The sequence below is a fragment of the Diadema antillarum genome, unplaced genomic scaffold (genome assembly GCF_040938485.1).
Source record: "Diadema antillarum isolate AM-2024a unplaced genomic scaffold, OU_Dant_1.0 seq00001234_RagTag, whole genome shotgun sequence".
NCBI classification, from domain to species: domain Eukaryota; kingdom Metazoa; phylum Echinodermata; class Echinoidea; order Diadematoida; family Diadematidae; genus Diadema; species Diadema antillarum.
This window is the reverse complement of record NW_027272022.1, coordinates 545,416-557,500: the sequence shown is the minus strand read 5'-3', so window position 1 is coordinate 557,500 and position 12,085 is coordinate 545,416. Positions and strand designations below refer to the sequence as shown.

Sequence of the window (12,085 nt, the reverse complement as noted above, 5' to 3'; positions counted from 1 at the left end):
AAACAAATTCACTCTCTTTTGTACAAGAGTTGAATAGCTCCTTCTGACATAGTGTTCATCACAATGTGAAAAGAAATTAATCGAATGATTAAACAAATAAATAAATGAAAATAAGTAAATAAGTAAATAAATAAAAAGATACATGACCAAATAAATACAATAAAAGAGAAAATGAATACAAAAATCTAAATTCTTAAATGAAAGAAAAATTTAAAATTTTGAAATGAAATCAATTTTTACTTGAAAAATGAATAAAATAGTTGAAAAACAAACAAAATTAATAAATGCAAAATTAAATGAAAAAATGAAATAAAATGAGATATGAATACATCATAATTATATAATTATGTTTTTCAGCCATTTGGGGCTCCTCATCACTTTTACTACATGTATCATAAGTAGGGTCCTATATGCAGTCTTTTCTCGCTGATTTGTAGAATCCTTAGTACTGTATCAATAGTCGCTTGTTGTGAACGAACCATTTGCGTTCGCTCACACAATCTCAACTGCCTCCATTTCCCTCAGTATACACGAAACAGAGTGGAAGAAAGCAAAAATAAAATGGCAAAACTGTACCCGTCCTGTAAAGTCCAACAAATATGTTGACTTAGGCCTATATGGGACGTTTAGGGGAGATGTCAACGTCAGACTTGTAAATAAGGAGCTTTAGATTTCCGGCGCGGACGTCTGAGACGACGAGTGCGTTGGACATTCTCCTCTCTCCCTGCTTTAGATATAACGCGGAGAGGCAACCTGAATAAAATAAAATGGCGCCCCCATATGATCGGTGCATCAAACAGCTCTCAGCGTCGTGAATGTATTGAGCGGACGTAAATATAGCCCAGAACGCGTAGGGGAGACTCAGACGACGCAAGATATAAATAGATCGAGTTTGATAAGCTATTTTGCGCATGTTCAGAATAGGGTGGTTTTTTTTTCCCCTCTGAACGTACCCGTCACGAAAATCTAAAGCTCCCTATTGAGATTTGATGGGCACGCTGAATTCATTTAGTTGATATGCTACAATATCTCCATCACGCTTGAAGGCTGTGACATTTTTTTTTTCCTACGTAAATTTTTCGTTCGACTTTTAGACGCGTTTTCCCACTTGTGATTAGGGAGCTTTAGATTTGCAGCGCGGACGCTTGAGACGACGCTTGAGTTGGACGTTCTCCTCTTCCCTGCGTCGTGCTGAAAAGTAGCTTTAGATTACGCTGGGACGCAACGTATGAAAAATTAAATGGCGCACCCATATGATCGGTGCATGAAGTAGCTCCCTACGTCGCAAATTGTGCGGACGTAAAAATAGCTCAGAACGCGAAGTGAAAAACTCAGACGATGCAAGTTATAATTAGATCGACTTGACGCGCGCTTCTGCGCATGCTCAGAACATGTTTTTTTTTTTTTTTTTTTTCCCCTGGACGTCCCCGTCGCGAAAATCAAGCTCCCTATTGTCAAATCATACGATTTGCAATTGAAAAGCTAGCCTGAGTGACTTACACCCTTAAAAAACGCGAGATCACGAACAGAGGTTTGGGGGTCCCTACCAGTCCTAAACGTCTTGGAGGGGTCAAACATGTTGTTGGCATGCTTCTGTTATTTGCAACTTTTCACAAATATTTGCAAACACAAACATTTTAAGCTCGCAACTGGGAATTTTATAATGGGAAATAGTGGATCATTCTGAAAAAGTGAAGAAACCGAGCATAGTAGGGTCTGGGAGGGGCATCACCGTACGTAGAAACATTTCCTCGGTAGGGGGAAGGAATAACATGTTCAAACCTTTGGGAAAACGCGCAAGCGAGGGAGCGGAGTGACCGAGTAGTACTGACGTTTGACAGAGCAGGGGTAAGTTTGGTAGTGGGTGGCCCCCATTTGCTAAGAGGGAGCTTTTTACCTTGTAAAGAATTGATTCAACAACCAGATATACACTCTACACTGCTGCAGGTGGCATATTTGTTACATTTTCAAAGAAAGATAAAACGACACGTTTGTTATTCATTCAAACTGCAGAGAAAAACACACAAAAACCAACAAAATTTATTAGATGTTTCTGTTTCGTGATTTTCCCTTCTTCTGTTTAAATTCTTTGAAAAATTATAATGTCTAAGCGCTGCAACTAAAAAAGGGGGGATCCCCCTCTGACATGATGGTCATGGAAATCCTACAGCTATGTCGTGTAACGGAGGGCACATACACACAAATATCAAGAATGAGGTAGTATAAATTTTGAGAAAATAAGGGGTAAATTTATAATGTTCTTGACAGGTCAATTTCCCTTTTTTTTTCTTTTTTTTTCAGCGCATCTTTCAAAACAGTGGTTGTATAGTGCAAAAAAAAAATCCAGTTTATAAACCAAGAAAGACAGAAAAGAAAAATGCCTATTACCAGATATATTAGTTTTGGAAATCTATTAATATAGGTAATGGCACAGGCATTTAGGAATAGAGGGCCAAAGTCATGTGAACAGGGTAATTTTGAAGTAAATCTGCAAATCAGCACAACCAGCAAAAAGTACATTTTAAAAGCATCTTGCATGTATACTGCGAAATATGGAAAAAGAAAAACCGAAAAAACAAGAAAAAAAATCCTAAGTGACAGCTTATATCTCATCCTTCCTCAGACAGAATAATTTCATGACTTAACAATAACGCAAGGCCATGTCACATTCATTTATTATGTCATGAACCAGAACTAAGGAAGTAAATAAAATACTTAAGAAGACATATTATGCTCGTGCAAATGAACGGCAATGCATTGATGTGTACTGTAATAACACTGTAAATAAATGACGCGATCTTACACTAAGTCTTGACTATTTACCATGGCGTTACGCAGTGTTCCCATTATTCTGGACGATATCTTGTTTTTCATTTGCATTCGTCGGGGCTGTTCAAACTTAGATGTAAAAAAAATTCCTACAAAATGCATGTTTAATGTTGATAACAGCAGACTCAAACTTAATGAATTTTACCTCTTTACGCATCTGCCATTTTTCATTTGACCGCTTATGAAATACCACTATTTCATTTTTTACAATGAGGATGTACTGTCTCAACTCTTGTACAGTCATGCATTTTAGAGATACACATTTCATCATCTTTGTTTCAGCTAACAAATCTTTCCTTTTTCTGGAGTATAAATGAATTTATACGAGAACTGATAATACGAACGAGAAATTAGTTTTTGTGAGATATTCAGGATTTGATTTAGCCTGTTGGTGTAACCATGTGTTAAGCATTACCGTCATTTTCAATTGGCAGTTGAATAACACCTTATCCTCGACATAATATGTATATTATTTAGATATCTATCTATACAATGCCATTAATGTCGAACAACGTACGTACAGTGTATCTTTTACGTCTTTTAGATAGAAATGGACATAAGAAAAAAAATACATGTATGAACAAGCTCTTAAAATAGATATACCCTCATTTTCTTATGCTACGTTTCCACTATCGTGCGATCCGTTACGAACGCCACGATTGACGATTCGTAGCTGATAGTGTATATCACACTAGTTGTGCAACAATTGAATCGAGGTTTTAATCATGGAATGATCGCAGTGATTAGATTTTGATGTCACTCGTGGCAATTGCTTTGATCGTAGAAAAGTTTTGAGTCGTCCAAAACTTTTCCTACGATCAACGTCATTGCCATTCACGACTGACCTCAAGATCTAATAGATCACAATGATTACTCCATAATGAAGATCACGATTTCAATCATGGCGAAGATTGTGATAGACGTAAACGAAAATTCCACGATCAGTTACTGATGGCCAATCGTGGCGTGCGTAGCTGATCGCATGGCAGTGGGAACCCAGAATTAATCCAAATAGGCCTAGGCACGCATCCCTCAAGTATCACACACACACACATACGTACACACACATATGCGCATAGGCAATCAACCAAATCATTGTGTGTAGTTGAATAATATAAGCTGAATATATTCTCAGTGATATAGTCTGCGGTTAGACTCGTAAAACAGAGAGGCAGGCAGACAAAGACATTATTCCACGTGTATAACGCAGCCAGACGTTCACCATCAGATCTTACGGAGATTGTTAGTCTTTCGCTATGGATAAAGAAAGTATCTCTTTCCAGCCAATCCAGGGAGTACATAACGTGTGAACAGATTCCAAATGACTTTATTCCATAAGATCTGACAGAAGCACGATAGGTGTGGATCGCCGTCTGTTCGGGCCAGTAGGCAGCGTGACCATGGTTGGTAGGGTATGCTCGGGGGCCGTACCGAGTGACGAGTCGGCGTTATTGGCAAGCGACGTCGATGTCGATGTTGAGTTCACGGGTACCACAGTTACTGGGTCGAGCTGAATGCCGGTGGGTACGTTAGTCGTAGAAAAACAAGATGCACGTTTGGGTACGTTCGTGTAAGATGTGTAGCCGTCCGAACTGTCGCTGCGACCTGCATGCGGAATATCAATAGCCGAACGACTGACATCGTTTGATATACATGGGATCCACTGCCTAGCTTTCTCGAAATATTTAGAGCAATAGGTTCTATAAGTTTTCTTTAAAAGTTTCCCCGTTAAACAAAAACAACCCACACACATTTAAAAAAAAATCTTCAAAATTTCTTCAATGCAATTAGGGCTATGTGACAAAGAGAACTATCGGATTTTTTGCATTATCCAGCACAGGCCTATGTTATCGTATACATCAAATGATGGTGATGTTATATTATTCTGATTATATTACGTTGAATTTTAGTGTTTCAAAAACTGAGATCGCTTACCAGAAGGCCTTAGATCAATACACACAACTTAACTTTGCCTTTAAAGAGAGTAGATCCTGTCAGTTTGTAAACCAAAGTGATTAAATTTGAAACCTTCGATCGATATTATCCTGATACCAGTTGAATTGATGTGCCTTACTCTTGCACAACTTATGTGCATTTCAGACGGTATTATGTCGTTGCAACGATTACAGGAAGTGAACTCGTTAAGCAATTTGGGAGAGGATTGGTCGGACCAATAAATACATTAAAAAAAAAAAAACGTTGCTGGCTGGAACATGGGAGGTTTACAGGTGCGAGGACTATGTCGAAATGTGCGCTCAAAAGTGAGTAGTCGACATTTCTTGCTTAGGTTTTGATGTGAAAGTGAAGTTGTACTTTGCGGCGTTTTCACGTGTTCCAGTGAGAACCTAATCCACCTGATCAGCAGATTGTGACGGCATTATAAGGCAAACAAATAAAATATACAAAAAATCATGCTCTTAAATCGTTAATGTCCAACAGATGGACCAGGTAAAGGGGATTTGAGTCGGGCTTTTTGAGGGCGGGCTGCCGCCTTGTTTGTGTGGGTGTCTGTGAAACACAAATTACACGATGTGATTTAATGCGCAGTTATATATAGGAAAGATACGTAAGTTTGGAGCGGCGTGAGTGAAGTGATGCGTGTCGAATTTGTAAATACCAGGTTGAGAAGGATAACGGAAATTTTCTACCAATGACGGATCATTATACAATTTCTTCATCACTTTTTCCTACCAAATTCATTTCCAATTGGATAAACCTTGAACAACATAACTTACGCACTCTAAGGTGTATGCGCTGAACCAGAAAAGAAAGCTTAAAAGCCTGGTTGAATCCTTAATCCTTCATTCAAATTATGTAAATTGATGGCATTCCGTCTAACCACATTACTTACACAGTATGCAAACCCCCATTGTTAGGACATTGGTTTACAACGGGAAGAACTTAAGTGTAATCAGATTATTGGGCTTTAAAACCTGGAAATATTTATCCCTGATTGCGAAACTAAAGTGATTTCAACAACTTCACTGCTGGTACTGTACCCATTCCCACGACCAAAATCGCACTCTAAATTGATAGTTCGAGTTGAACGTATCGACGACCCATTTACAGAGTCCTAAAACATGTTCCAACAAATGAATGGTCATTATTGATCAGGACAGAGCTTGTTACAATGGTCCCTTCATTTAATCTTTCATTGGTTTGACTATCATGTGTGATCTCATTGTGATAGTTTGTCAATGAAAAACCAAAGCTATTTTGAAGGAAAGGAAAAGGACCAATGCCGGCAAAATACAGGTGAAAATCGGAATAAACAGGTGACAATGGAAATCCTTCTAACTAATAACAGCCAATAAATGGTTACTTCATTAGTCTCATTTGCAATTTTCTAGCAATTTTCCTGCTCAACATTGGGGGGACAGGAGTAAAGATTAATTTAGCTGCGGGGACTTAAGACGGCTCTTTGACTTTAAGGTAAATTCACCGGAACAATGTTTTACAACATTGCTCTGCTGACCACTAACCAAAAAAAAAAAATAAATAAAAAAAATAAAAAAATAAATAAATAAATAAAAATGATAAGATGATATACGGGCTTCATCTTTCTGATGGGTTAACAAATAACGTTCCTGGTTTGGAACACTATGATGTCTTCTGACCTCAGACTGCAATACATTCGAAGGTACAGACGAAGGCACATGTTCCTCATTGATATGATAAGTTATAAAATGAGGCGAATATTCTTTAGTATTTTTCCAATCATTATTGTGTCTAAATGTACTGACATGTTTCATGCATCAATAATTGTCAGAAGTATGTAGATAAAACTATTTGGTTTCTCTGTCAATGCCGTATTGCGGCTATTATCGTTATTATTATTATTACTATTATTATTATTGTTGTTATTATTATTATTATTTAATTCAGAACGTCATTTTCTTCAGCATTTTTTTCTAAGTTACAAGAATACTTCTGATTTATTCTAAGTTATTCTCAATGTGTTCCCCCTTCCAGAAAAAAAAATTATATGAAACGATAACCGTACATCCATTTTTCTTACGCCTACATTGTGTACAACACCGAAAGAACCACTTTCTAAGAGAAATACGGTGTAATAACAATAATTCCCACTGTTCTTTCAACATTCACACGAAATGTTAACATTCTCACACAGGCTGCTGCACAATAAAATCATCAAAATAAAGTGATTTGTTGTCATAAAATGTGTAGCTATAACGTGATTTTTATGGTTGATGCTTACCGTCATGAAATGTTGCAAGCAACTGAAGAGCAATGAGGTACTTACATACAAAAATGTAAATAAATACGTTTCTTCATAGGATATAAACTTAACGCATGCGTTCATCATCAGGGGTTTCCATGGCAACCAAACTGCTCAATGTCGCCAATTTAAGTAACCAGACCTAGCAACAGTCATTGTGTGTGAAACGATCCCAAGTGTGTGTCCATTGGAACCCATTTAGACGAAATTCATGCATGGTTTCAAATGGTAATGATAACAATGATGATATTGATAGTAACGATGACAACAATGAGTGATAAAAAAGAATATCAGTGTGTGGAACCGCCAACCTCCCTCTAGGAACATGAATTAGGCAAGATGACTTTATTCTTTAGTTCTGCTTCAAAAATTGCATTTTAGATGCAATCTTCTTCGTGAATAAACGCATACAGTCATTATTTTCGACAACACAAATTAATACATTTACAATTACTAGTAACGTTAACACAAACACACACCGAAAAAATACCACAGCAATCAACGAAGCGTGCAACACTGCATAACATGATACATCAATCAAAGAGATTCTCTATGGAATAAAAAGAAAGAAATAGAATGCAAACAAAAGTAAATGCACATCAAGAATTGTGGTGAGTGATAAAACACAAGTTGCGTCAGAAAGTCATAATTGGTCTCTGATTGTATGCATGGACTTAAAAAAAGTAAAGAAATATAGGAAATAAATCAAGCCCGGATTTCGAGGTAGTGTTCCAAGGAGAGAGGAAAAGGGAGAAAAAGAAAATGAAAGGCCGGGGTCTAATCAGAAGAGTGCATCAGCCACGCCAGGGGTATATTTCAAGAAAAGAAAAATAGGATGAAGAGGAAAAAGAGATGATGAGAACTCTCTGAGATTGGCTTTATCTACCTCACGGTGTTCGTATACCGGTCTGACGTATTCAGAAGGCACTACTGGCTGTTCCGTTTCTAGAATATGGTAATGCATTTTCCATCAAATGACCTGTATAGAGGGTGGGCGGTTATTGAAGCGAAATGGTCACCTCGACAAATAAAAAGTTACGATACAATAAAAAGAAAAAAAAACCGAAAGAGACAGTTAATAATAATGACAACAAAAATCCGTAACCGTATATATCAAGAGCTGATTCTGATATTATGTTTATGGGCGATTCTTATTATACATGTATAGTGTATTTTTGCAATTTCAAGACTGCTATGCGTCGATGACTTCAACAAAACTAGCCAAAGTTCAGTGGTCTAAGTTTCAGCTAGGCTCAATGTTACGCAGTCTCAGGTTGGCTGCTGTTTACATGTAGTGGCCTTTACTTTCACACATATTCAACTATGTGATTTTTAAAGTTTTCTATCGTAAAATGAAACACACCACTCTTCTGCACTCTCTTTAGCCTCAAGTCTAAGCTTTCTGGATTATCATAATTCCCCAGTGATATTAGGCCTATATAACAGCTGCACAAAAAGCGTCAGTTTTAAAGTTTTGTCAAACTAGCAAATTGTGATATATAGCATTGTTTAGTCAAAATATTATAGTAAAAGACGTTATAATCATAATCACATTGTATAGTGAAATCATTTGGTGGTTTCCTACGGAAAGCCATAAATCAATGTTCTCCCACGATAACTCATTTTCTTTTTGAGTAAATGAATGGCAAAATGATACCACATAATAAGATATTTTAGCACAAACAATAGAATAAGTTTTCGTTTTCTAAGCAACACTATAACACATTTAGGTTTTTATACTTTGTGACACACATGTGGATAGCAAAGGGAAATAGAGCATATCAAAACTGGGTACCCTAATTTCTGTACATACTTGACACATGAGGCGTTGAGTGTGCCGTTTGAGTTGTCGGCAATACTCCGAAATTGTTTGACCATAAACTTCCAAAAACTTTCTCACAAAGCTTCTCCCGAAACTTCCCACTCTAACTAGGGAAATTACCCGAACCCCCGTAGATCTTCTCAAAGTTTGTATATTGTGCAGTCGATACGCTCGCAACTGAAACTTCACGAAGTTTGTGACGTGACAGGTCCACCACCTTTTTTTCGGGGCGGTGCCTCAGAAGCGAGCGCTCAATGGGGATGTACTACGTGTGTGTCACAATATCAGTGAGCTTTCGAAAGCACGACGCGGCTGGTAGTTGAGCGTGCCGTGTGCAAAATTTGCTTCTGCGCGTGATCAAATCCGAGAAACGTATCGTCTTGTGGAAAACGAGAACGGTACTCGGCCAAAATAGCGTTCGGTTCCTGGGCCGATGCTGGGCAGGATTGAGCCACCCAGCCAGTCAGCCAATCGGCGATCTTGTCGCCATGCCTCCGTCCATACAGGAAAGCAAAACTGCTTAGGTACAGGGACTGTCACAGCTGATTGCTTCCGCGTACTCTCGGCCTTCCTGTCTTGTCGCGAAAGTCGGACGGCACGCACTTTCTTCAAAATTGCGCATGCGCACCAGTGACCCAAACTTCGAGAACTGAAACTCCGTGCAAACTTCACGGGAGATTTCTCGAAGTTAAACTTTGGAAATTTATGTTCTGCGTTTTGTGACAGTGGCTACTGATGTACATCAGTCTTTGTGAAAGGTTATGAAGATAAACTTACAGGAAAGGACATAACAAAGATATGACTTCCCCTGTCTCAGTCTGGGCTTTCGATATCATTGGGAGTTTACGGTTTAGTATGCGTGGCTTTCATAGCAAGGTGCAGAAAAGTGAAAGAAAAATGATACGTAATGCTTATTAGATCAAAAGGTTAAAGGCTTTTGTACATTATGAAGGGCCAGTATACACCAACAGATCTTAACATGCATTAGCATACACGAAACCAGGGACGTATGGATCTCTGGTATAAATCCTTGATTTTAAAGCGACATTGGACATGACTGTCTTTTTGTCAATGCAAGCGGGCATTGATACGTTTGTACGCACTATGGACATTAAAAAGATTAAACCCGTTTAGACATCGAACATGCATTGTAAGAACGCCTTCACCATTTCCAAAAAGGATGGAATATCAACACGAAATAACCAAAAACAAGAAAAAACACTGGACGAATAGGCCATCACGCGCTATTGGGGTATTTCGCGCTCAAACCAACATTCCCATTTCTGTCCGCTCTTCAAAATTGAGTCGTACATTACGCAGACTCCTCATTATGCAGACTCCATCGTTGACTCTTAGTGCATTCTCAAAGAGGTTATCGTGTTGTCATTAGTGTGAGGTTACACTGTTTGTTTGCAAATTACCAGTATTACCAAAAAAAAGTTATGAACGAATTTTGATTTTTCAGAAGACTTTCGTGGTTAAAACAGGGAACTCGGGTGACCCTAATTCCACAATAGGCTACTTTTCTTCTCTTTACGTTCACAGTTCTGTGGCGATTTAATGACCATATGGATTTAGCCTTTTGCAAAGGCAGCTCGCAATGTACTCGCACACAGAGAGCGGTGGATTCGCACACAGCGATCTAGTGCGAGCGGTATGGGGCGCCAAGTGTCGCATGGCCTATTTTGCGACGAAATCAGTCATTTCGTAACGAAATGTTGTCATTTCGTCGATGAAATGTTCATTTCGTAACGAAATGAACTACGAAATGACAACATTCCGTCGACGAAATGACTGATTTCCTCACGAAATAGGTCATGCGACACTTGGCGCCCCATACAGCTCGCACCAGCTCGCAGGTTCAGGTCGCAAGGTGGGCATTGGGTTTTACACTCGCTGTGACTGCACGTCCACAAATTATTGCGAGCTGCCTTAGCAAAAGACTAGTGTGGATTTCACTCTCCGAGCAACTGCCGAGAGCCTTACTCGTGCATCGTTGTGAAATCCTTTGCGCTGCATCCCTGCCCTGTCCCAGGATGCAGATAGGTGGATTTCCCCGCCAAATATCTTGGATGCTTAAATCGTGTAGTTGGTATATTCTCTCATTGTTGTCCAAGAAAGAAAATACATATAATGTGGAAACTCACATGCCGTCACTTTGACTGTCAATGAACGAATTGGTTAGTTTAGTCATGCAGACATGAAACACATTGTTAGTAGTCATGGTGGTGAAAAAAAAAATGCCACGCATACAATTAAAGAGAGGGCCAGACGACGGATCAATGACCAGCCTGACAAATCGGAACTTAAGCCCAATGCCCAGTGTGCGACCTGAGCCTGCGAGCTAGTGCGAGCTGTATGGGACGCCAAGTGTGTCGCATGGCTTATTTCGTGACGAAATCAGTCATTTCGTATTACGAAATGTCATTTCGTTACGAAATGAACTACGAAATGACAACATTCCGTCGACGAAATGGCTGATTTCGTAACGAAATAGGTCATGCGACACTTGGTGTCCCATACAGCTCGAACCAGCTCGCAGGCTCAGGTTGCACAGTGGGCATTGGGCTTTACACTAGTAATTTAAGATTCCAAGCGCTTTGTCGAAACCTACCAACATCAACATGTACGAAACCAGTTTCTGCAAAGATTGCACCAGGCTTCACACTATGCCATGGACACTAGATAAAGGAAATGATCAAATTCGGCTCTGATCGTATAAACTTCGGGTTATTCGTGAAGGCATCCAAAGGCCATCGTATGACCGCCGGTGGAGTTTATTAGGCTTTTGCAGCAACTTCGTGAGTGGCGGAAAAATCTTTAGCCGGTCAAAAAGTAACCCGAAAATCCTGCCAAGCTAGATTCATTTTGTAATGAAAAATCGCATCTTCATGTAGCTTTCTGGTGTGGTTGGGCAGTCATCGGTTGACCTTCTGTAGACATTGTATTTGCTTCGGCTGCTGATTGGCTTTTAACCAAGTTCGGGGGCTAACTTCGCACAAAATTGAAAATTGAATATTCAAATGGATTTCTTGTGTAAATTTCGGGACAACCCTTTCCATGCAAATATGTCATTCTGTATTATTGGCACATGCAATGTCCCATTCTCATTCATTCCAAAGATTGCTGTTTTGTGTGAGCATGATCAACTTATACAGAAATGGATCTTAGATAATACGTCTTGGAAATACCAC

General features: G+C 39.0%; 1 protein-coding gene across 1 annotated transcript in view; it reads right to left on the bottom strand.

Moving 5' to 3' along the window:
* Positions 1 to 4,156: 4,156 nt before the first annotated feature.
* The window catches only part of LOC139745122 (relaxin receptor 1-like), a 55,786-nt gene continuing 47,857 nt past the window's right edge, over positions 4,157 to 12,085 (bottom strand). The window contains exon 19 of the mRNA XM_071655542.1: positions 4,157 to 4,434. Within this exon, the coding sequence (XP_071511643.1) occupies positions 4,157 to 4,434 (278 nt within the window). The remainder of the gene's footprint in view (positions 4,435 to 12,085) is intronic.